Source organism: Chaetura pelagica, unplaced genomic scaffold (genome assembly GCF_000747805.2).
Source record: "Chaetura pelagica isolate M959 unplaced genomic scaffold, ChaPel_1.0 scaffold24, whole genome shotgun sequence".
NCBI classification, from domain to species: domain Eukaryota; kingdom Metazoa; phylum Chordata; class Aves; order Apodiformes; family Apodidae; genus Chaetura; species Chaetura pelagica.
The window spans coordinates 181,866-207,723 of NW_009953077.1; the positions used below are offsets into that span (position 1 = coordinate 181,866).

Sequence of the window (25,858 nt, forward strand, 5' to 3'; positions counted from 1 at the left end):
AGGTAGGGGAAGGAGAGATGAAGTCAAGGGATCCAGTACTTAAAAAAACCATCATTTGTATTAAAACAACACCCTGATAAATCCCCTGCTGTTTTAGAAAATGCTGCTTGAAGGGAGAACCTGTTTCTAACACTGTAGCACTGATGGACATGTTTGCCTTACCTCCCATTTCATCACCATTTCATTTGGTTCAGAAGCTTCAACCCGGATGTTTTCTGGGTTCTTGTCTGGAGCTGGAATCACACAGACAAAAAGATTAGTTTCTATACCCTGGGTTTTCTTTACACTTGTTATTTAAATGCAAAAAAAAACAAACACCCAAAACAAACAAAAAAGATGCAAAAAACTTTTATTATTTCCATGTTACTGAGAGTCAATGACAAAAACAAAAAAACTTCATGAGCTTAATTACTTGGATCAGCAAAGCTGCTGTGACCAAACCACATTGTTTATGCAGTTTTGGTTCCTAAGTGCCCTTGTTGGTTGGAGTCACCAGATAACATGCGACTGTGACTTTTGGATTCCAAAGCACCAGATGTAGGGACATTAGAAGAAAGAGATTTTTCTCCCTCTGGGGACAGTAAACAGAAGGTGTATCATTAGTGGTATGCATGAAGCTGAAAAGCTGAAGGAGGACCTGAGATTGAAGCAAAGGGGGAAAAAAGAAAAATGCTTGGAAATGCAAATGCTGTGCTGAACAGTTGGCCTCTGAAATTACTTTCAGAGCCACAACATCTTCTGTCATGATGAGAAAACCACAGTGAATGGAGACTTTTGACAAGCTCAGTGCTGCTGAAAGGCTCCCCATAAACCTCACAGATCCTCTCCAGCAACTACCTGTCCATAAAGGGCTGGGATGGGCTTTCCAGGTGCAAACCCCACGTTGCTCAGGAAAGTTGGATGCAGTTGGCACCCTGGTGGGAAACACCCTGTGCAGCCTCCTCACTTTGGCATCCCTGAGCTGCCACGAAGCTGGGAAAGCAGCTCAAGAGACCCTGACTTCTTTACACCCCTCAGAACAACAGAAGGGCACTCTTCTTCCCAGAAAAGCACTAGAAAATGTGACTATCCAGGAAGCTGGGTACTGTGCGTTACCTGCCGGAGGCGTCGCGTAGCGCAGGGACGGGTTGCTGGGCTGGCTCCTTCCCACGGCGTTCACGGACACCACCCGGAACTGGTAATTCACGTAGGGGGCCAGTGCCAAAAGGACAGAGGTGTCATTCCCTGGGGCTCGGGCCAGCTCCTGCCACCTCCCCGGCTCCCACCGGTTCTCTTCAAACTCTATAATCGACTCTGGGGAGGGAAAGAAACAGAACAAAGGAAAAAAAGGCAGAGCCTGTATAAAAGGCTTATAAATAGCAAGGATGGAAATGAACTGACAAGAAATGAAGCAATTAAGTGTGGCTGTGAGCTGTTCCTCCTAACAGCCATGAAGTGCCACAACACCAATGTGAGATGCAGCTGCTACATCCCTTCCTACCATTAACTGGGCTGTTGTGACTGGCCCCAGCCTTCCAGGAGAGTCGAACGCTCCGGTTTTGGTTTTCTGAGAGCTGGAGGTCTTCTGGTGGATCAGGAACATCTGAGAAATAATGAAGAAGTGTCAGGAGCAGAGTGAGCTATTTCTGGCTTGGCTTTTTCCAAGGGACTGGAACAGCATGTTCAGTGCAGGTAGTGATAAAGTGTCTTTTGATTTCAAAGTTTAGAAAATTAGGGAAGTGGGAATTGCTTTTAAAGATCCTTTTTAATACAGAAAACCAGGTTGAACTTTCTGATCTTCCTTTCTCCTTCATAAATGCAATATCCCTTCTCAAGCCTATTTCCATTTCCTCTCACTACTGTGCTTGCAGCAAGAATTTTCCTTTCAAATCAACACAAAGATCTATTTAATCATTAATAGATATTGACACTACTTTTAGCAGAAATTTACATTAGCACCACTTGGATTGACTCTGGTGCAAACCAGAGTGGTAGAAGGTGACTCAGCCCTGACAGCTATTGAACTTGGCCTTTAAGAGTATGAGTCAAAGGATGACACTCATTATCCCAGCCATGGGGTTCTGTATTAAAAGGAAACAAGAAAATTAATTGCCTGCCAGCTCCACTAACACTGCCCAGGGTATCAGTCAGAGCTGGGGGTGGTTGGTGTGATAACAAGTGCAGGGCTGGAAGTGCCCAAAGCAGGGCACTATCCTGCTGCTGCCTGAGCTCCCTTTTCAGGGACGTAGTGAAAACCAGAGCTGAGTCTCCCAGCACCACCCAAACAGGCTGCTCCTTCTCCCAGTTCTGGGAGGCAGCAACAGTGTAAGCCCCTACCCTCCCAAACTCACACATACAGACTCCCCCTCCTTAAACAAAGGGCTCGTGTTTCAAAATCTGAAAGATGTACAGACCAAGAAAATGAAATTGCACAACTTCAGGCCTTTGAATTCCTCCTGCCCCTATGTCCCAACCATGCTTTTGGCTGACAATGTCATTTTTCATATGAAAAGCAGCTCCCTCAACAACCAAAACTCTTTGTCATTGTGAAAAACATTAATTGTGTCTGTACAGAAATTTTTAAATAACAACATTGAGTTTTCTTGTCTACCTCAGGTCACATAAAAAGTTAAAAAGGTTATGTTTGGGGCTTTTTTGTTTTGTTTTTACATATATACATAATTCAGTATAGTAATATAAAGATGGAGATAGTGCATCTTAAAGATACTCATTCCTCTATCTGCCACTAATGATAGGACAAACACTTCAAAGCATTCTGAGTATTTATTTTACTCTTAGTTACCCATATTTGGATGTCTCTATCCATGCCTTACTAAGTTCTTCAGCCACCTCACAAGTCTTTCATTGCAAAAGGAGCCCGAATTTTTCATTTGGAAAATAATAGATAGTGTTAATCCACCTAGACCTTTCTTATATACAATAAACAAGGGGGAAAGAACACAAGACTGTTCTTCCTCTTCTGCATATCACCTTTTAAAAAGGGAATAAAGTGCTTCTTGAAATTTTCATAAGTTATGTAATGAATAGCCTACAAACATTTTGAATTATACAGCACTAAAGAACATAGGAACATAAATAATATGCATAGCATATACTTAATTAACTATTCATTGAAAAGTATCAGTCATCTAAAGTATGATAACATCTTGAAGGTCAGACTGTCATAGCTCAATTTGCAATCACTGCTGGAAATAAATAAAAAATTTAAATGAAGCAACATTTAATGACATTAAATTGATGCAAAATTGTCTGCAAAAGAACATCTTAGCTATTGGCTGGTGGCCTTAGGTACATGTGCACATCACTCTGCAAGGTCACCCCCTGAATTTCAAAGGGTCCTCCAGGAGGGTAGGCAGGCTGTAAGGATGCTCACACAAGGTCAAACTTCAGACTCCATGGGTCAAGGCTTTTCTCTGCTGTCAGCTTGCTCTTTACCTCTAGGACAATAATTTGTGCTCAGATTCACAGATATAATTAATCTTTTTAGGTGCTTAACTTCCACTGATCTTCAGAGGAGTTGGACATCTAAATCCTGGCCTTATATCTTTCTTCTTCAAACCATAGTCCATGTGGTAATTTGTGTGCAGATCTCTACTAAAGTGAGGTGAAGGACTGACCAAGGACTCCAAAGCAGAAGCAGAGCCATTCTTAATATGCTCTTAAACCTTCCAGGCAAGCTCCAACAGCCACCATGGGTGACTCCTGGACTGAGAAAAAAGGCTGCCTTGTCTCAGTATGACAAAGATGAAATCTGCATGGAACATTTGTGTCAGCATCCCTGGAGATCCAAGGATAACACCACTGAGGTGAACGAGAGAAAGGTACATCACACCTCTGTGAGATGGGGTTACTGAGGCTCTGTAATTGGGCAAAAGATGCAAATAAGCACAAGTGCTGTGATGGCATGAAGTGCTTCACAGACCTCTTTGCACACTGGGACAACACCCTCTTACCGAGAACAATTAACCGCGCCTGGGCCGTGACACTGTCCAGAGAGGTGCTGCCCACACATGTGTACACGCCTTGGTCCTCCAGTGTCACACTTGAGATGAACAGTGTATCCCTGTCCAGAATTATCCTACGGGGCAAAAAAAAAAAAAGGGTAAGTACAAATAAGGAAGAGAAAAATCCACAAGAGAAGAATGTGACAGACACCGCTGTTCTCCGAAAAACAGATCATAAAAAAACCACTTGGTAACAGGATATTTTGAATAACATAATTGCATGCTAGGCCTATTACTTTAAAATGTAATTGTAGTTGTATTATACACTCTGCTGTAGACTATTATTTGTATTTTGTAGCAATTTAGCCTCCATGGCTGGAAGCTGGCACATCTCTCTTGTTCTGAAAAGAGCCACATTGATATGCATCAGCTGCGCCTCTGGAGCACAGGATTTTGGCACGTCAGTAATGAGGCAAATACATGGGTTTTATGTCCCAGTTTCTGAAAGGGTTAGGTAAAGCAGAGCGTTCCCAACCCACTTGTGTAATGTCCAAAGCACCAAGGGAAGCTGGCATTGGCCCATGGGCTGTGTTGCAGCCATGGTATTTGTTTGGCACACTCTCCCTATGCTACGTGGCCCCAGCAGGATCTTCAGCCTCTCCAGCACTGCAGTATTTGGGGAACTATCTCTCTCCAGCAGAAATGAATCAAGACATCTGATTGCCTACTGTGGGACCCTTCATAAGGTGTAAAGGCTGAGCTGCACCCCCTTTGTGGTCAATGGCAAGAGAAGAGTAGGGCAAAATTCAGCCTGCAATTGCAAGTCCTACACACTTATGAAAGAAAAACTGACTGCTTTTTATGTGTATGATTTTAGGCAGAATCTCAGAAACCTGTTTTCCACTCACTTCACCAGTACAAGGACATTGACTGAACAGGTGTAAAACAGGCACACTGCAGAAACTAACCTCCTGTTGACTACACTTGGGTTGACTTTTGGGTTGAACCAACATTTGTGCAATATTCTGCTGTGATGGTGAGAGAGTTAATAAAAACCAAAAGAACTTGTCAGCTGTGCCCCAAACCTCACGTAAGTGCATTTACATTTGTATGTATATAAAATACAGATCTAGTCCTGTACTGCATGAAGAATTCTGGCAGACATGAATTTGCATTTCAAGCTATTAAGTCTCATGCTTATTGAAGCTCACATTCCCACACCACACAGCATTATTCAGCTGAAATCAAGACAAGTCCTGTTTCTTCCCAGCTCACCTGCCATCCTCCGTGCTGTTGAGTGGCACGTCATTTCCTTCTTTTCTCCAGGATAATTTAAAACTATGTTTCAAATGTGCATCATATTCAGACTGACATTTCAACAAAATCGAATGTGATTTCAGCACCCGGGGGCTCTTTGGAGTAACAACAAGTTTCGTAGCATCTGATAGATCACAGGAAAACACTTGGATTAGGACAGAGAGATTATTATACCAGATTTTCACCAAGCACTTCATATATAAAAATCAACTTCAGGAGCAATGATCATGGGGTTTTTTTGCTACACATACAAACACTTCAAGTAAAGATTGATTGCTTTTAAAATAGATAATTCCCAGGATTTTATTTTCTGTCTTGAAAATTTCTTTTTTTACTTGACTACCATAGAGTTGATTTTACCAAAGAGCTCCAGAAAAAAAATCCAAGCCCCCAAAAAAGTCACAGGTGAAAATCCTTGCTAGCAGACTGTCATGAAATGGATGGTAAAAAAAAACTTGAATTGGATTTTTATGTCCAATTGCCATTTGAAATAGGCTTTGGCAATGATCCAGCCAAAACTACAAGCTTCTTAAAGTCAAGGGAGAAAAAATTATTGCAATCAAGTTTGTTCTTTTAATTGACTCTAATCTCAATGCAGAAACAGATGAATAAGTAAGAATAAAACAGTTGTCTCCATTTCTTTTTACAGTGAAATGTTGCTCAGTGAGAATTTCGTGTTTTTTATCACTGTAAAATTTACAGCGTAAAGGGAACGAGTGGAAACAGAACACAAAAAGAGTGTTCCTTAAGTTTGTGACAGCAAATCTGCATCTGAAAATCCTTTTCAGGACTTTGCTAATTGGGTATTGAAGGTGTTATGTTATTGGCAAGCCCTAAATCCTAAGTAAATTGGTCTGCAACCCAACTTTCACCTGTGTGCCCAAGAGAAGCTGTCCACTGCCATCCCCCTGCCAGGGGAAAACCAAATAAATCCCTTAAAACAGAAATAGAGCACACAGGGTGCATCTGAAATGCATAAATAAAAGCATTTCAGTTTGGGGTTTTTTTTTTGCTCCATTTACAAATATTTGTCAAATTGATAATAAGGAAAGGCTCAATGCAAAGCCCCTAAACCAGCAGCATTCCCAAACTCATCCTGCTGCAACGTGCTTTGTGTTGCCTGTGAATATTAATTCTGTTTGGGATCTACCTGGTGATCCACAAATAGAAGTAGCTTTAGGGAAGGAAGATGTTCATGGCTGTGGGAGATGCAGGGACCTTGCCTGAGTCAGCAAGGAACCACAGAGCACAAGGAGGGCTCTGGGCTCCCAAGGGCCACCCAGGAGCTGGCTCTGAGTGTAAAAGAGCTGATGGCAAGAGAGGGGGAAAATATTCCCCAGTTAATAAAGTTAACAGCTCAGGAAGTAAAGTGCAAGGTTTTGGTGGCTTATGCAGCTTCTGGAAGTGTCAAGAAAGTCGTAAACATCATCTATGAGCATGGAGAAATCACACAGAAAAACACAGACAACTTCGGTCTGTGTCTACAGAGAATTTATAGCCTCACAGAATAAGTCTGTATCTTGGACTGAGTATTTACTAATGACATATTCACTGAAAGTTTTAAAATATGAAAACTTAGCAGATCCCAAAGTCCTTTCCCTTCCTAAGTGAGACTTTACCTCTTATATCCAGGTTAGCAGTGATTGCCCTTTTCCCAACAGTGTTTGCAGCCCAGCAGGCGTACGAGCCGGCGTCCTCTTTCGTGGCCTCTTTGATCTCCAGGGTGCCGTTCTTGTTTAGCTCATAGCGTAACGCTGACAGTGGCTCTATGCTGTCATCCTTAGTCCTAAGGAGGAGAACAACAATCACAGGTGATTTCTGGGGCTGCAGGATCTGTTATTGCATGGTTAGCAGGTACGGCAGGGGGCACAGGAATTCTGGGAGCTGGTCTCAGCCACAGTCAAGATCAGCAAGTCACTTTACTCAGGAGCAGCCACTCGTAAAGGGATAGAAGCCTCCTGCAAACCAAAACCATCCTGACAGTGTTGAGCAAGGTCTTTAAACTAGCCTGGCTGAAACTTCACTTAACACCTGTCACCTGCAATTTTATTGCATGTGTCAAGTTCCATGACAAAAAATCCCATGATTTCCAGCCGTAAGGAAACCCTTCCAGGTTAATACTCTCTGTAAGTCATTGTGTTTCCACCTCGACAACGTGTCCAAACTTCAGAAGCTGCCAACATTAAACTAAGGCCAGTGAAGCTGTAGCAGGATTTGGCTAGATACAGCATGGCTTGGCTTCATGAATATCCCACCACTTGTGTCACACAGGTATTGAGGACTTTAATTAAACTTTTTAAATGAATCAGCTCTTCAAGGTTCTAGGAAGTGCACTTAAGCACAGAATATTTATATTACATACTGTCTTATTACAGATTTCTAGTTTTAACTCCACAGAAAGAAAAATGAACACATTTTTCAGTGTTTGGGGGGCCTGTGTGAAACTGCTTCACATGGAAAGATCAGTTCTTGAGGGCTTACCATCTAATATCTGCTGCAGGAGAGGCAAAGATCTCGCAGTGTAGGAAGGCACTGTAACCCACTACTGCAGCATAGCTTTCACCATCTGAGGTCAGGATTAAGGGAGCAATATCTGCAGAAGAGATTGCAAAATGAGGATCATTGCATGTCAGAACTGGGAATATAAAGACATTCCCTGCATCATCCCCTTTTCCAGCAAATGTCAGAGGCTCAGGCACTTAATGGGAATTTCACTGCCTTTGGAACCAGTGGCACTGAGCACCTGAGCTCTCCTAAGCTTCACTGACAGAGTAACAGTGGTTGACTGATGGACATGTCAGAACATAAAACACCAGTGCAGTCCAGGAGAGAAAACAGAGCTAATTCTGCTTCCTCTAGAGGCCACTTTTATTAAATAAATTCCCATCACTCCCTTTCTTCAAAGAGCAGGCTGGGCATCACAACTGAAATGAAAGATTAACAATACACTTAATAATTCAAAATCAGACTTGAGGTCACAATTGAGCCTCAAGTGGGTTTAGCATGTTGGAATTCAAAAGGTTTTGAGCCCAACCATATTTTTTAAAAACAAAGAATATAGCAAAACTCACAAACACTTATGCTAAGCATATGCTACTTCCTATGCCAAGACTTGTATTAGTTTGGATTTCTTAAAAATCTGTGGCTGATGCAAAAGATCACTGCCATGGTGACAACCCCCAAGCTGCCCTGAAGGATTCAGTCAGCAGAACAGGGTGCTTTGGTCTGATCTGCTCTGGTGAGCAGGGCAGGCCAGGGGGGTACTCACTGAGGACGTTGATGTTGGCGCTGGCAAGGATGGTGCCGTGCTTGTTGCTGGCCTCACACTGGTACACAGCACTGTCCTGGATCTGCAGGTTGGTGAGGCTGATCTCTGTGGAAGATACTGTGCCTCTGAAGGTCCTTCCTGGAAAGACACAGACTGCATCAGGAGACTGGGGAAAACACCACAGCTGTGGAGTTCAGGGTCTCTGCCCACTGCTTGAAAGCCAAAGGCAAAGCACAACTTCAGGGTCAAACCAGCACCTTGCTCAGCTTCTGGAGAGCAGGTGGCAGAGGACTGCCTTCCAGAGCAGTTCCATGGCCTAAAGAAAGCACTCTAGAGCTCAAATTTGCAGTAAAATCCCCACAAAGGCTACTAGAAATGGCAGTGATAATATTGCTACACCAGCGCCTGTGCTCCCCAGTTACACATCACTTGTGCTTATTCAGAAGCAGGAAGAACTGGAAGCCTCAATGGACACAACTCCCCAGGTAGGTGACCCTGCCCATGGCAGGGTGTTGGAACTGAGTGATCTTTAAGGTCTCTCCAACCCAAACCATTCCATGATTCTATGATTTAGACATTAGCTCTTCTAAGTAAAAAACCAGTAATTCATGCCTGACTAGATGTCAAAGCAGACATCATTCAGTGCTTTAGGATTGGTGTGTTCCCTCTGCCTGGGCACAGCAGCAGCACATCCCACCCGGCCACCACCTGAAGGAGAAGCCTGGGGCTTGAACTTACTGTCAATGGGCATCCCGTTCAGCTTCCACTGAATGGTTGGCTTTGGGCTGCCAGTGGCTCTACACAGCAGCACAAGGTTTGCTCCTACGCTGTAAACCCCACCCTGGGGCTCTTCTGTCCACCGAGGAGGCTCTGGAAAGAGGGAACAGGGCAGTTAGCGGGTGCACAGAGCCAGGTAAGTCTGGCTGCTATTGCCAAGCTCCTCCAGGAGATGGCAAACGCTGCCAGGACATCCCGGGCAGCTCCCAACCGGGCTGTGGAGCAGCTGAGCTGCACTTGGTGTGTGCTGATGGTACGAGGGGTAACACGAGCATCAGAACACATCTATTGCTGCTGGAATGCGGGAGGTGAGGGGCTGGGGAAGGAGGCAGCCCTGAACAGGTCGGCGTTTTCACAGGGAACCTCAGGCACCAGGGCTGGGGGATGAAGTGAGACAATTTCAGCAAACACCCACCCATCTGCAGTGCCCCTGAGGAGGCAGCAGCAAGCACTGCCACCGGCTGCCCGGGGCGGTGGGAGGGCAGGGGGCAGCACCAGCACCTCCAGCTGGGGAAATGCACTGGGAGTTGCCCTGTTCTGCTTCCCCATCGTGTATCCAGCCGAGAAGCTGATGCATAACATATTTAGGAATGGGGAAGCATCGTCTCAGCACTGAGGATGAGAGAACCACCATCCTGAGGAGCAGCGCAGAAGGGCTGTCCACAGGGTGGGGGTAGAGGAGCAGCGTTGTGCTGCTTCAGTCCCTCCTTCCCAGCACTGCCAGCTAAAGTGGGGAAGCTCTGAGGAAACCTCTGCAGAGCAGCTCCTGAGCATCAGGTACCCGAACCTCGCTGGACAAACACAACCATAAGGGAAGGAAGGGAACAGGGTGGGGAAAAAAGGCATCTGTCTGACGAATGCTTTGTTCTCTACAGGCTGAATGCAGGTCCCTGAGCCTGCCTACACTTCAGTGGGCAGCCTCAGTCCAAAACAAATCCCTGAATTCATCATTATCTTTCTCTGAAAAGCAACAAACTTCCACATTTTAATTCCAGAGCTGACACTACCTCTTCTGCATGTGCTGGGCAGGTCTCTGAGCCTCCTTCCTTATTTGAAACAGATGAGCTAATGTATGGAAGACAGGAGGATTCATTAGTTAATGCTTATAAAACTCCTTGAAGATTAACAGAGCTGTTGCCTGGTAATACTCCCCCAGATGTTATCAGTGTGATATGCTGAAACAAAGCATTATTGCTTTATATTAAAGAAACACCCCTGAAGTGTGATACACAAGAACTATGCACAGTCCACCACTTTCACAGTGGAGCACCCATGAAGAAACACCCTTCCCTAACAGCCAAAGAATGAGCTAATTTTCAAGACACCAAAGCTTATCTAAAATCATAACATCTCTGCTCTTCTTTCACACAGCACAAATTTCTCCTTCCACCTTCCTCCCCATGGCACTGGTTTCCCTCCCATAATGCAGCGTGTCTGACCATACCTGACATGCTTCCTTGTACTTGAGTCCAGGAAAAAACTCTGCAAACAGCAGAACATTTTGGTTTTGCAGGGTTTTTGTGTTTGTTTGTTTGTTTGTTTGTTTTTGGCTTTTTTTCCTGTGAGCTCTGTCACTGCCCTTGCTGCTGCCTTGAGTTGACCCCAGCCTTGATGAAGTGCATGATATAAAACTAGTTAAGTGAGGCCTTATCACTTCTCAGTAGAGTCTCTCTTACAGCACTTCCCTTTACACTTTGCAGGATGATTTTTGATTTTCCTCAAGCCTAGTATTTCCAAGACACGTTCAGCTTGCAATCCAGTATATTCTCCAGAGCAGTCTAACCAGACACTTTCCATCCTGTGCTTATGAAGCCAAGTGGTGCTGCCTGACGAGACCTGCTCTGTGCTTGTGCCTCCTGGAGCCCATCCTCTTTATTCCAGACCATTTTCCCAGTTTGTCAAGATTATTTTGATTTCTTCTCTCATCCTCCTAAGGGCTGGCAATCCATCCCACCCTGAGGGATCATCTGCAGCTTCAGAGGCATCTTAGGGTCTGCATCCTGGTCAAAGCAGTTTTCTAGTGAAACACAGAACTAGAGTATGAACCTGCTTAAACCACCCAGCTGTGCTCCTGTTTCACACCAGAGTCATCTCTTTTTCTCTAGCTGAGTAATGAAACTGTTATTAGACATAACTGCAAATGCCCTTAGCTGTTGTATCATTACTACAATTAATCATTATATTGCAATCATTACCTCTGTTAAACACAGTCTAGGAGCTTCAGTGAAGATCAAGATACTGTGAGATCAGACACCGTGATAGTGAGAAGATTTTGAGGTGGGATGTACATTTTATCTTGGGCTTGGGGGTTATATACAGAGACCAAATAAACATCTGACACAAGACAATGTGTGGGCTTGCTTTTTAAAAATAATTCTATCTCATTCTAATAACAACAATGGGGATTTTTGTGTCTGCTTCAATGTCCCAGGCTACTTCTTTCCTTGCAGAGAGAGATTAAAATGATCAAAGAGTTAAGCAATTTGCTAGCTGAATATTTTTATATACTTGGTAATAGCTGCCTGAATCTTTGCCCTCAGACTACAACAGGATTAGTAAGTGGGCTCCATGCAAATATCATTAATTAAGGCTGCTATTTAGAAGGCTGGGGTATTGGTTTGAGATCCTCACATACCAGAAAGAAGAACAGAAAATGGGATGTAGTGCAGAAACAAGAGCAAAATCCTGATTTCGACACCAGCGCTAGACTGAGAACAACCAAGGTCATTTTACTTCCATGTTTAATTTCCTTCTCCCTGGATGCAGCCTTTGAGAAGAGCCTGTCAGGTGTGCCAGTACAACCTCCCTGTTGAAATTAATGCCTACTTCCACCAACTTTAGATCTGCCCTTGAGTGCTCACGCTGGAGTTGCTGCAAGAATGATGAACGTGCCCACCTCTGATGAATGGTAGTGACACTTTCTGGTGAGAAATTCCAGAAGACATTGTTTGGGCTCAGTTGTACCTTGATACCCTGCATGTGAGGTGACACCTAAGAGGAAGAATTCTGGCTGCTGACAGCACCCAACATTAGTTAGACATACAGAAAACTAATTTTAAAGCAATTGCTAAAGCATTGGTTACATTGCAATGGCTCAAGTGCATTATTTCCTGCTTTTTTTTTGTTGTTGGTGAGTGTTTTTTTTGTTTGGTTCACTGGGTTGGGTTTTTTTCTGGTGTTGGATTCAAGTTTTACAGCCGAAAAAATCATGGCCAGATTGTTAAAATATTCAGCTACAGCAGAGATGTTCCAAACCATCTGGGATGATTTCTAGGACTCAGCACTTGCCCTCCATCACAGCTCAAAACTTGCCATGCCCTGGTATCCCCCTCTGCCACACTTCCAGGGAGGGAAAGAAGACTGTAAGACACAAGGTTGTGTCAAGTGGCTGGGGATGATTTGTCACATACTGGAAGAAAGGCTCTTCCACAGCTGATGGGTAAATACAGAGCAGGGAGCTGGAAGTGCCTTTCCTCCCATCAAGACTCCTGTGACCACAGAGTGAGAAGAGACACAGATTAAAATGAAGCAGTTGGCAGACTCTGACAGTTTAATACTGCCTCTGATTTATTTTTGTTACTCTGCAGACCAGAGGCTGGAGCATTTTTCATCAGTAAAGAGAAAATATTTTTCAGCTGGGCTTCAGGATTCTCATTTTGTAGCTATTTATGGGCAGCATTGCTGGAAGAGTTGCAGGGGCAGTGATCCTTCTGCAGGGCAGGCTTGGATCTGCCAAGTCTCACTTGAAAAGAGCTTCTGCAGCTCCCTTAAGTGAGGGGCTCACAACTTCAGGGTCTGAGAGTGACCAGTGAGAAAGGAGGATGGAGAGAGAGCTGTGCACCCCTGTCTGCACTGTCAGATACCTGTGATGAAGGTATCTTGGCTGTCATTAACCTGCCCTCTTTTAGCAGCAGCACAAATAAAGGGTGACCAAAGGGATGCACAAACATGCCAGGTTCTCTGTTTTGCTAGCCCAGCACTCCCCCTGTTCAGCCACCAGATCTGGGTGTTTGCATCACCCCAGTGGAGGATGTGCACCAGTGTCGCTCTGAAACTATTTCTGAGGTACTGGCCATCCTCCCAAGGAGGCAGGCTCTGCTGGGAAGGGGCCTTGGGTACTCAGTGGGCTAGGTTGGATTTCACATTTTTTAAACTTAAAAATTAGTAAAAGTTGGAGTTTTTTTACTTAGTTTCATAAGTTTTTCTGAGACTTTCCAGGGGCTATAGAAACCACTCTTAGCTCAGGTTGTTCCTATGCAAAAATGACTGCAAGGGAGCACATGGAGTCGAAGAGGAAAGAAACCATATCATGGTTGCTCACTGTTTTTACAGTCCTTTGTAGGCATTAACTTTTGGTGAAAGTCAAAGAAAGGAAACTGACCTAAAAGTACCTCTGGTACTAAAGCCATTGTCACATTCTTTAAGAGCAAATACAATAATAGGATCTTTTAGTCTGACTGTCAGATTAATACAAGGTATTTAATCAATACCTCTGCTTGACTAATTAAAATTTTTAAGTATTGGATCTGGTCATATATTGGTAATTCTGCCTGCCAATTTGTAAAGCCTTCATGGTTCAGGAAAAAAAAGGCATTATTGCTATTTAATAAAAAATCCAAAACTGCTACATTCTGCAAGTTTCCCAAATCTATAAAACATGTCTTTGCCTAGCATGAATTGATAGAGTTGGTCGAATTTATGCGTTACACAAAGTGATGGCAACAAAGGTTATTCACTTCTCTTTAACCTCCTCCCTGTTCAAAATCAAAAAGCTTAGTGAAATGTACTGGGCACCTTCTACTTGCACGTGGAACTGATGCTTCACTCTGCCCATGGGGTTGCTCGCCGTGCACTCGTACGTTCCTGCATCAGCTTCAGTCACTTGGTCTATCTTCAGTACCTTCCCAAAATTTTCTGTTTCTGGTTCATCCTTGGGTGCGTTTCCAGTGACCTTGACCCAGCTTAGGTGAGGAGTTGGTCTAATAGCAAAGAAAAATAAGGAAGTTTTGAGTTGAATATCAGGCTGCTGTGATGCTTTGTGTTAGCAGAGCTACTGGACTTCGTACATGTGGTTTGCAGGGTGACATTTTTTTCAGTTCTGTGGGCTGGTTTAAAACCCTGGGGCTATAATATGGGTTATACTGTAGATTATAACTACTCTATACTGCTTCTTGATTTGGAGGACCCCTATGAATAAACCCTTCACAGCCAACACCAGGACCAGGCATGAGGCTTCATTCCTTGGCATGGACTGTGGGAGAGGGAAGGGAGCTCATCTCATCCAACTCCAAAAGGGCACTTGAGGACAGACAAGGAGGTAACGACTTCATTTCAGTGACTTCACTTGGTGTCCTGCCTGCTTAGAAAGGTGGCCAGCCATTGGAGATGGCTGGAAATGTTCTTTTTCTACGTTTGTAGAAAGCAAATGGCAGTGACACAGAAATTGGGGACAGGCTGTCGCCTGCGCTTTCCCAGCTGGGCTGCGCGACCCCGGTGCCACACGGGGCACACACACACAGTGTCATATCTGCTTACTCTTGTGTCCATCTGTTCTCGTGGCAAAATGCCCAGGCACAAGCCATTCAAAGCCCCAGGTATAAAGAAATTATGGTTTGCCATGAGCAGTGAGCACAACTGTGCACATATCCTATTATTTCCTGCAACAGTCCTTGCCCTGCTCCTGTCTCAAAGTCAGGCTCTGTGCTGCCGTGGGGCTGTGCTGAGGCACTGCCCCCTGACACTGGCAGTGCCCCCCTGACACTGGCAGTGCCCCCCTGACACTGGCAGTGCTCCAAATGCAAGTCTTCAAAAATGACAGATTGGGAATGTACTTAATTCCTTATTTTGCAGTTGGCTGCCCCTGCTCTTAGTTACTTGAAATCTGGCTCAGTGGATCCGCTTCTGTGGTTTGTGGGCATTTGGTGGGATGGATTGGCAGAGATATAGGCAAAGCTGATCATTTTTTTTTGCTGGGAAGGGGAATTTTAACAAGTTTAAATATTTTATTTTCATCTAAGTGTTGCATTTTTTAAGGGTTTGAGTGAAAAAGGTTGGTTTGGTGATCAAAGAAGTACTTAGTCTTCTTTCAAGTGACTACTTAAAAACAAACAAACATAAACCTTTTTGTTTGAAAATTAATTTAAACAAGTTTCTTGGAAAATTTTGAGTAGCACTAAAATATTTCCTTTTAAAAAAATAACAACAAACAAGCAAAGATAACAATTTTTTTTTTTTTTTTCCAAATAAACAATGTCCTTTTTGGCTCTTTTTGTACACAATACTAATTCTTGCACATGGAAATTAATAATTGTGTATTTCCAAGGTGATTTTCCTACTAAGTACCTTGAAAACACTATCAACCCCTCGCTGTAGCCCTGTGGAGGTTTGTGTGCCTGTGAATGAGTTTGATGGGGAGTGAATTAGACAAGGAAGTGCTGCAACAGGGAACTAAACCTCACTGCAGATACCTGGAGTGGATCCAGTCGAGGCAAGCAATTCACCTGCTCTCAGACATGGCAACCAACTGCAGAGGTATCAACTTGCCAGCTCAAATGAGCAATTCCCTTCCAAGCCCACATGGAAAAACAAAATACCTTAAGCATGTTTGTTCAGGCAGATAAATAGCCTGATTTTGGAATTTTATAGAGGGGATATAATTGCACAGCCTTTAATATGAATTATCTCTCTGCTAACCACAGGCTCTGCTCCTAGACCTGCAGATCTGCCTCACTGCAGGAGAAGACAATGATTTAAGTCTCCACTTAAGGAAAAGCCCTATCAAAATAAACCAGAAGTGACTGTGTTTTCATTGGGGGCTTAATGGTTGAACAGATCTTTGTTTTACCTGTCAGAATTGGAAAACTGGACTGAGGGCAAGGAGGAGGTGATGTTTGTGTGAGTTACTGCAGCAGGAACAAGGCCTGAGAGGGGTATTCACACTTCAGGATGGGGGACCCACCACCTCTCTGGGCAACCTGTTCCATTTACCCCTTCCCTCTCCTTAATCTTATTTTGTCCTGTGCTATTTACAATAAGGAAAAAAAACCCTCCTGCAGCTGGGCTAGGTGGGCCACCAGTCTCATTTAATGGGGCATTTCCTTAGTGGATACCTTGTATTAAGTATCACAACAACTTTGTTTTTAAAAACCTGGGATCTTAGAAAAAAATTGGCAAAACCAGAAACCAGGTTGTGAGGCAAACCGTAACAGCTGAATTCTCATGTTATTTTGTCTCTCAATATCTCAAAAATAGCTCTACAGAAATAAAACTTCCATAATAGTTGTTTGGGTTTTTTTAATATAGCAGTAAAAAAATCTATACCTACTGCAATATGTTTAAAATTACTTGTTTATAAGCTGTAGCAATAAGAAACACAAGAAGTTGCACACAAGCTCAGTGCTGCTTTGCAAGGACTATCAATACTTTTTAAAAACCTGCATAAATGTAGGATTTTAAAAGGTTTGGGCAGGTAGGTGTACTCATTTGCAGTTTTATAATTTTTAATATAGCTTTTCTTTCCTCACTTCTGTTTCAAGAGGTGATTAAGGCAGTGCAGTGTGGTGCATTACTCACAGCCCTTCAGCAATACATTCGAGTAGCAGGACACCTCCCTTGATGACAGTGACTGATGAGCTACTGCCAGCAGATTCAGGAGGGATCAGCAGTTTGGGTTTTCTTTCCTTGATAAAATTTGCTAAAAAATAAAGCAAAATAAGAGTTAGATAGAAAACCTTAGAGCCTTTGCTTATCCTTCAATAACGCCACAAACATTATTTGTCAGGAGGTTTCAGACATCGATTTGTAAATGTTCTTTTTTTTATTTATTTATCCAGTTTGAGACCAATCCAGGACTCCCCTTTATTCTCCTGCTTGCAGTCAGGAAATAGCTATAGTAGGTATAGCAGGCAGCAGTACTGGTGAAACCCCTTTTCTCACTTCATGTCCTGCTTCCCAAGCACTGGCCCTTTCTCTCATCCACCTCTGCCCATCTCAGCACACAGATCTTCTCAAGTGCTCATCTTCTGGTGAGCACCTCAGCACCTCTCTTCTGCATTGACTCCATCACTGTTAAATCTCAGATGAAACCTCATCTTTCCTGACTCGAATTTCCCACAGAATTGCTACAATTATTACATCTAAAATAATGGAGATACAGTTTGTAAGAAAGACTGTTAAAATAATAAAACAAGATTGACCTGCATTTGATTTCAAGAGGCCATTTGTTCCAGCCTGCCAAACAGGGGTTTCATGATGAAATATGCAGAGTTCAATGGTTATCCAGTTATGGCTATCATAACAATTAGCATAGTAATGAATAAGTCCCCAAATGGTACTAGTTCCTCAAAAATAGTCAGTTCCGGATGATTTGGTGAAAGATCACATGTATCTCTCTGATCCAGTTACTCTTTTCTTTTTTCCCTCCTCTTGCTTTGTATCTCTCTGTGAATCTGTGTCACCAGTGCTCAGAGCTGCAGTGAAACACTCCAGTGTCTCTGGATATGCTCACACATTTTCCATCTGCCCTCTACCTCCTGCAGGCAGCCAGTCCTGCTCCCCCTTCCCACCCCATCCTCTCCCCCCTAAGTGATGACAAGAGTCCAGGCATCTCTCCCAGGGAAAAAAAACAACAGTTTTTGAGTGTCTGTCACTGCACAGCAGCCCTGCTTGTCCTGCTCACAAGGCTCAGCCTCTGCAGGCCAAGGCTGGAGGACTGGTCAGAACTCCCTTCTCAAGAACTTCAGAGCTCGTCCAGCAAAACAAGGTCTTCCAGGAATTTAAAATTGGGCATTTCACAAAAACAGTCTCTCAGAAGCAATTGAACCAAATAAATCAGAGTCAAGAGCTACATGCAAAACCCAAGACTATCATTTTTACATGTTTTAATCAAAATTAACTGGGTGGAGAATGGCAGGAACAGCTGTGTGCTGCTTTCTAACCCAGCCACATTGCCTACACAAACCTCAGCAGAGTGTTTGGAGGGTATTGATCCCTAAAGAGAGGAACACAAAGCCAGGAAAGATGTGAATCCCCAGGATGAGAAGTACTTTATTGCAGTGCTTACCTGGGGGGATAATTGGGAAGGGCAAATCTTGGTCAAGGACAACCACCCTCATCTTCCCTGGGAAGAGCTGGAGGTGAGGACAAGCAACACAGAGCACCTGAAGCTCTGCAAATCCACACCTTAAGCTCACCCTGGAGTAATGCAGCCCCAGGGTGACCCTTCAGACATGAATGATTGGTTTCAAAACACAGGTACCCAATCTTCTTAGACTGAGATCTAGAACATCCACCCTCTGGCTCCTTCTCTGAACCAATGACAGAAGAAAACCTGCCATCACCTCCTTACTTACACCACCTCAGGAAACAGGACAGTTCTTTTCTCAAATAAGAAAACTACCCCTTTGTTAAAATCCCTTCAGATTTCTGTCAAAAAGTACAAGGTGAGCAAATTGTACTCTGTGGACCACTGAAATGCACCCCACAACAATAGTTGTTGTTTTTTTCCTCAGCAGCAGCTCATCTGTTCATCTTGGCTGCGGGACTCTCAGTTTAAAGGCTAATTAACAGATGCATTCAACTCACCCTTAGTAACTGCAGCGTTAGGTGAGCCTGAGTCATTAGCATGCTTAACTGAAATAAATAAAAGTGACAACCAAACACAAACATGCACAGTTGATATGGAATCAAAGGAAACAATAAATCAACCAAAACAAAAACACCCTCCCCCACCCCCGCTCCATTTCTGCCCCAAAGAAAGAAACAAAGAAAAAACTTAAAGTAAAGCAACAGATGAACAACAAATTTCTGAAAACACAAAGAAAATCCTTCGAAGATATGTATTATTCTGCAAAATACTTCAGGGGTGATTGAATCATCATTTCATCTTTGTTAACTAGTATAATGAAAAGCCCCACTAAGCATTAAGTATCCACTATAAAGAAATTCTATAAAATGTATCCAGTCTCTATTTTCTCAGTGTCTATATTTTTCCACTCATTTTGTTGTACTACAGTCCCTCAAGGGGGACTTGATACAGAGTGGATTGGGCAGGCTCAAGCTCAGTAGAAAAAACCTTTCAGGTCTGTGCCTCTCTTTTTTGCCTGCTCCCAGTCTGGGGGCTTTGATGGCAGGGGGAAGCACTGGAGGGCTCTGCTGGGCCACTGCCAGGCTACCAGTGTCCCCACAATCAAACCCCATCTCATCTTTCTGTAATCTGTGCGTGGGACTGGATCCATCAGAGTACCTAAGGAGAGCAACACCTCATTTCAATATTTTTCTCACAATTATTATCCCAAGGTACAGTTTAAGGAAGTATTAAGATACAAAAAACCACTACTAATCCTTTATCTTAACAAGAAAACTCTCAGAATCGTATATTAACTGTTAGGCTTTCATTCATAAAGAAAAATCTCCTTGGCTTCCTGGGCTGCATGAGCCCAAAAGGTCAGCAGTATTAGCAAAAGAGAAGACTGATATTAAGGCCACAGGCAGCCTCAGCGAGGGGCACAAGTGATACCAGAAACTATTTACAGCCAAAATGGATTCAAGTAGGGCAGGAGGGATCTCCAGCTGGTATAAGCTGCCTTAGCTCCTCTGGCTTCTGTTAGGCTTTGCTGGCTTAAGGCAGATGTGAGTGTGCCCTGGAAGGTTGTTTTTTTTGTTGTAGTTGTGTTGGGGTATTTGTATTCCTTTCCTCTAACACCAACATCTGTACACTCCTGTAGTTGGTGGCTGTAGGCAGCTGGAATGAGAGGTGGGGACACGTTGAGCATGTGCACCTGTGTGAGAATGGGAGAGCAAACCCAGCTCCTCCCAGTGGGACTCAGGGGCAGGGACAGTACCTGAAGCCACATTTTGTATGAGCCCCTCAGATCCTGCAGGAACACAGAGCTTTTAAATAAATTAATTCATGTCCTCCACATTGAGGCAATGGCAAATGCTTCGTGTGTTACTGTTGATGCTCAAGGCACCCAGCAAAGACCTGCTGAGCTCTGTCCTTCCCAGCTGCTTTGCTGAACCCCCAGGAAACCAAGCCTGCACCCTCAGAGGCAGGTGGCCACAAAGTCCTTGAGAACCCAGTGAGATCCCACCCATCAGTGACCTGATGATCTGCCAGAGAAGTAGCTTTCCCTGATGCTTCATTAGCTTTCACTGCAGGGAGAGCAGGAGGAAGAACGAGGCAATTTTGGGGGCCCAACAGCTGCAAAAAGCTTTTATCAGTTGAATTTAGCCCTTGGAGTGAGGTTAATAATGCAGGAATAAGCACAGCAACATACATTTCCTTCAGAGAGAATCACATCAGAGACACAGGCCACACATCTGGATTCACTGATGCCTGGGGAGTTAAAAAAAGAAAAAATCAGAGAAAACAAGAAGCTCCTCATCCAGACTTACACCGGGAAACCTTCAGAGTCATTGGCATCTTCTGTACAATCGTCCTCAGTCTTGGGAAGGCAGCAAAGCAACAATAATCACTTCGACTGTCATTTTCTTCCACGTTTGCAAAGTAGAGATCTCCCTTAAGGCTCATGGAGACCCTTTCATCTTGCGGAATGTGCTGCAAATCTAGCAAGAAAAAATAATTATGATATGGTAATGATGCTGGGCTGTGTCACCAACAGGACTGCTAATGCTCTCCTGTCACGTGCTTGCTGCCAGATACAGCCTAGAACTTGGATGCAAAAGAGGCAGAAGGTCCAGCATGAGCAATGGGTTGTTTACCAAGATCCAACATAAAACTGATAATTGATAATAAATATGTAATATATAATAACATATATATTATATAAAATAGATGGGAAATTAATGATAATTTAAAAAATACTCAAAGTTCCTGCTCAGGTGAAAGGAAATTTCCAGCACCTCTCTCTCTATACAAAGGCCTGCAGTGATGATATGGAGGTTCACAGATGTCCCCCATGGCCAGTCTTCCAAACACTTTGCTCTTTTGTGTCTACAGGTTTCAGCAGGGGAGGCTCAGTATGAACCCAGGCTGCTGCACTGCCTCCTTGTTGATCCAGCCCCAGGCAGGGCTGTGCTAAATATGTATGTCAGGAGTGGAGAAGCTGCCTTACAAGATCAAGAGGCTCAGTCTGGCACCCTGACTCTCAAAAGTGCTTGGTCAGCACCAGAAACAAACCCCTCGTGCCATGGAGGCAACCCAAGTTCCACCGTGTCCACAGAGCCAGAAATTCCTTCAGAACACAAATGCTGGAGGACAACATCATAGAAGCCCACAAGGAACTAATTATACATACCTGACAGATTTGTTTTTTTCTTAGTATCTTAAACCAATCATTAGCTTATGAAAAAAGGAAAAGAGGAATGAATGAAACAATGTATTGACACATTCTCTCCTCCCTGCAGAAAGTGCAGTCGTCCTCATTGCTGGCAGACTCATTCACTGATACGGAAGCTTTCTGTTCTCTCAGATTTAATAGCATGTTGTGTAAATGCACGCTACAATTTTACTTTGTGTTTGTAAACACATCTTGCCATTCTCCAATTTTCAGTGTTGTTTTTCCATACCCAGATCTTTCTCCTAAGCACTCGCCCAATTATCGTTCCCATCAATTACGGATCTGTAATGAAGCTGCTGTGGAAGACAAATGTTTTGAGTCTCCTCATGTGAACCGTGTCAAAATTGTTTACTTACCAATATTCATCCAATAAATATGCAGAGGGGGGATGCCCTTTGGGGGGTTACAGTGCAAAATCACAGAATCACCGTGCTCCACATCAAGGGGCTCGATTTTTTCTTTTGGGAATTTTGGTACACCTGTACAAAAGCAAAGAAGTTCCTCTTTTATTGCTGCCTATTGAAATGTTGCCTTCTTTTCCCCTGCTTAACACAGGTTTTAATAAAATATTTACCTTAACATCACCCTTTGCATTCTCTGCTTTCAGTAACTTCTATTATTTGCAAAGTGATGCAGTGCAACGACGCATTTTACTAAGAGTCAAAAATCTCTTCTGGCATTTGTCATTCATGAAGTGCACAGGCTGTAGCACTGAAAGCCAGGAAACTGAAGGGTAATGTTTAACACTTGTCTGTGATGTCCATGAGCTTTGCTTAGGCTTTATTTTAATGCATCTATTTTCAAACACTTTCTATAGAACCTCTGTTTGTACTGTCTGGAAGGGAAAACTCCAAGCCCACAGAAGCACAGCCTGAGACTCAGACTGGCACAGAGGCCTGTGCACTGATGGGTCTCAAGCTGCTTCTGGGAAATCCAAAACCAGCCTGGGAATGTAGCATGTCCTGGGAAGCCTTGGCTAAAAAGTGGCTCTCCAGAAGCCACTGCAAGTCAGTACAGGTGAGGACAGACATCAGGCAGCTGCTCCACCTTGTGCCTGGAGTTGTCCCAATCCTTATGCATCTCAGATGAAACAGAAATCTGGTTTAAAGACTCCTCATCTCCTGCAGAATTCCTTGGCAAGCCTGTCATCTGGGATGCAGAGGCAGGATTTGCACAAAAGAATACACAGGGCTGCACAAGGACTGCACTATTTGGGTTTGAATATAAGTTAAGTAATTAATGGATCAAGGACTTGTTTGATCACCCAGAGAAAAGCACTGATGGCAGCAAACTGTTCACAGCCTGGACCACACTTGGCAAACCTGGGCAACCTGGCCAGTCTTGGCAGCCCCAAATACAAGGAGCTCATCCAAGAAGAATAGATACAGAACTGAGCTGGAGCCGACCCCAAAAAACAAGTACTGGGAGGCTGCAGCTCAGAGATGATTGCAAAGAAATTAGTCTGTAAAATGTAACCACTCCTTAAACAAATTTCACTAAGACAGTTTCAGGGCGGACGCCATCCTCATTTCAGGCAAGTTCAAACTAGTGAAAGTTTCAACTGCATTAAACAGCAAAATTAACAGCAATTAAACAGCAAAGGAATGAAAGGATTCTGGCTGTGCAGAGTAAACTGGCACAGCAAATATTGCCATCCGGGTGTTCAAGTCATGACAGGGTATCTGATAGCAAATAAACAATCTGAAACATCAGCAGCCCAGGAGAGCTGGAGTCACATCACAGGAGTCAAAGCCAAGAAGGGTGAGAAATGCAGAGCCAAGATTCTGAGGAGACTTTATACATTGTAGGATCAGTAAACATAAAAAGAGGCAATCACTGTAGACCTGATTGCTTGAATGCAGATAATTGCATAGATTATATCCCCAGGAGGATTATTAATACATTATGAATTCTTAGGAGAGGCAGAATGGAGCTAAGGAGCATTACCCAGCCTGTTGGGGAAAATTCAGATCCATTCACTCAATTCAAATCCATTTCATTCAATAACCTTCAGTCTTCAAGCCCTGGGAAATACATCTGCTGATTGCTGGAGTGGTGGAACCCTTTCCAGTAGGAAAAAGTCAATTTGTTGATCTAAAGCTTACTTATTCCCAAAAGCACAGCACTCTCACCAAAACTTTAAGAGAGCTGGATCAGGTGTAGGATAAGGGATTTCTGTCTAAACAAAAGAGGCCAGCAAATAGTCTAATAGTAAGATCACTCATTTAGGATGTTGGAAACTCTTGTTCAAACCCATTTTCTGCCTCATTTGGCACAATTTAACCTGGGTCTCCAATATCCTAGCTGGGTGCCATAACCCTTGGTCTTCTTAGTCCATTTCTGTAGCCAGTAATCACAGAATTATACAAAAATATAAGTCCCACCGGGGGACAGTGAAAAATCATGGTCTTGGTGTCATTAGCTGACAGTGCAGGCATCCATCTCCAGTGTGTGCCCAGATGTCTGCCTCTGGATTTCACTAGGGGAAGCAGTAATTTAAACCCACCTCAAATAAATACTTGAGCCACAGGTGGCTGGGGCTGCTGGTTTCTTCCATGCTGCTGTATTTCCCTTTGTTCATAGGGAAAAACATGGAAAACTGATTTTCTCCTGAATGCATAACTCAAAGTAGTTTGAGCCCTTCGAGTTCTGCAAGAGGGGAAAAAACTTCCATGATAAATTCCTGAGCCAAACCTTCTGACAAGCAAATTTTCTTGCTGGAGTCCCACTGGTCTCAAAGACTGGAAAAAGAATTGCTTCTCAATTCTGCATGAAGAGATTTATTAAAACTAAGGAGCTAAAATCACATTAGACTTTGGCTCTTGCACATTTGTCTTCAGTATGTTGATGTAGGCAATATATATTTGTTGTTGTTGCAGTGTTCCTCTGTTTTAATTAGTGGATATTCCAGAATCAATCACTACTGATTTGTGTTTGAGCACAGAAACTATCACAGCTGAATTAAGCTCAAAAGTATCATCCAATATTAATTGTTTCATGAAAGTGTTTAATATCGTACAGAGTTATCAATGCAGCACATGGCCACTGTGAAATGTACAACTGATTGATCTCTTTGCAGCAATACCATTAAAACTGTCATGTCAATCATCACCACACACAGATGTAATGAGAGGGGACAGAGAATCCAGCACAGCCCCAAGTGCTGCCTCTCACCTATCCATGATATGGAGCAGAACAACATTATTTAATGACCTTGAGAAAGGCCAGCTGAAGCACCAGCAGGATGGCTCCCTGAACACAAGCAATTCAATGGATGAAACAGCCATAGGGAAGATGAAAACCTGCATACCTCACTGATGGTGACATCTTCTAAAAGCCCAAAAACAGTCTTGGGAGGGGCTTTACTGCCCAAATATGATTTCCTGACAAGACTGTAATGTGGATGCTGTACAACACACAACAATCAGAGTTACAGTGCATCTTCTCATGAAAGATTATCAGTGCCCAGAGTAATTTGTGTAAGGAACCCAGCTCTGCTTAATCCCTGGGGTGACTCAAAGTTTAATGACCAAACTGCTCTCGTGATCAGGCTGAAATACCCTTGGAAAATTAGGTTGGCTGAGAGAAATTTCAGCAAGGAGGCTGGGTCACTCCCTCCTGCTTCTCACCAGTTCAGAAAATGCAGTATCTCAACAAAAAAAGCAAACAGGAGGGAGACCAACACAATGCAATACAAAATCCAATGGAGCTTAGTAGCATAAATTCCAAAACAAAGCAAGCAGAGCTGGGGTACCCCAGTTCCCAGCAGATTTGCTCCAAATTTATCCAGGTGCCCAACAGAGCATTTTGTCCTACAGCTTAGTTTTTGTCCTACTACAGGAGCTTCACATAGTTGTAACTGTACCAAGCACAGCAATTTATAGCAGTTCATGTGAGAATGTAGTTCAGTCCATCCCATAATTTACGTGTTTCTGGGTAAAGGGTTGAGAAATTGAACTGAATTGGTTTCTCCAGCTAACTAGAAGTCCTCAAGACCCCTGTGGCTGGTTTCCAGCTGGTGTGAAATGGGATCCAGCTCATGATGTTAAATCAGAAATGAGCAAATCTTCCAGGAAACAATTGTAGGAAAACATCACTACACACCAGGTCTTTTTTTATAACCCTCTCTGTGGCTGCTGCTGGAGAAGTGGTCTGGGCCAGCTGGACACTTAGCCTGACCCATCATAGATATTCTTCAGTTCTTTCATGCAAATAAGTCCTTAAAGGATGCAAGAGTGAGAGGAAGTGGAAAG

At 43.5% G+C, this 25,858-nt stretch overlaps 1 protein-coding gene across 1 annotated transcript in view; it reads right to left on the minus strand.

Annotated features, from left to right (window-relative positions):
- Nucleotides 1-25,858, minus strand: part of CHL1 (cell adhesion molecule L1-like) — a 49,137-nt gene that overhangs the window by 15,801 nt on the left and 7,478 nt on the right. Inside the window, exons 4-17 of the mRNA XM_009996933.1 lie at nucleotides 21,962-22,084; nucleotides 20,701-20,871; nucleotides 18,889-18,936; nucleotides 16,879-16,999; nucleotides 14,101-14,285; nucleotides 9,268-9,399; nucleotides 8,530-8,667; nucleotides 7,743-7,854; nucleotides 6,881-7,047; nucleotides 5,220-5,385; nucleotides 3,954-4,078; nucleotides 1,481-1,582; nucleotides 1,096-1,293; nucleotides 163-233 (exon numbers count right to left, since the gene is read on the minus strand). Of these exons, the coding sequence (XP_009995235.1) occupies nucleotides 163-233; nucleotides 1,096-1,293; nucleotides 1,481-1,582; nucleotides 3,954-4,078; nucleotides 5,220-5,385; nucleotides 6,881-7,047; nucleotides 7,743-7,854; nucleotides 8,530-8,667; nucleotides 9,268-9,399; nucleotides 14,101-14,285; nucleotides 16,879-16,999; nucleotides 18,889-18,936; nucleotides 20,701-20,871; nucleotides 21,962-22,084 (1,859 nt within the window). The remainder of the gene's footprint in view (nucleotides 1-162; nucleotides 234-1,095; nucleotides 1,294-1,480; nucleotides 1,583-3,953; nucleotides 4,079-5,219; nucleotides 5,386-6,880; nucleotides 7,048-7,742; nucleotides 7,855-8,529; nucleotides 8,668-9,267; nucleotides 9,400-14,100; nucleotides 14,286-16,878; nucleotides 17,000-18,888; nucleotides 18,937-20,700; nucleotides 20,872-21,961; nucleotides 22,085-25,858) is intronic.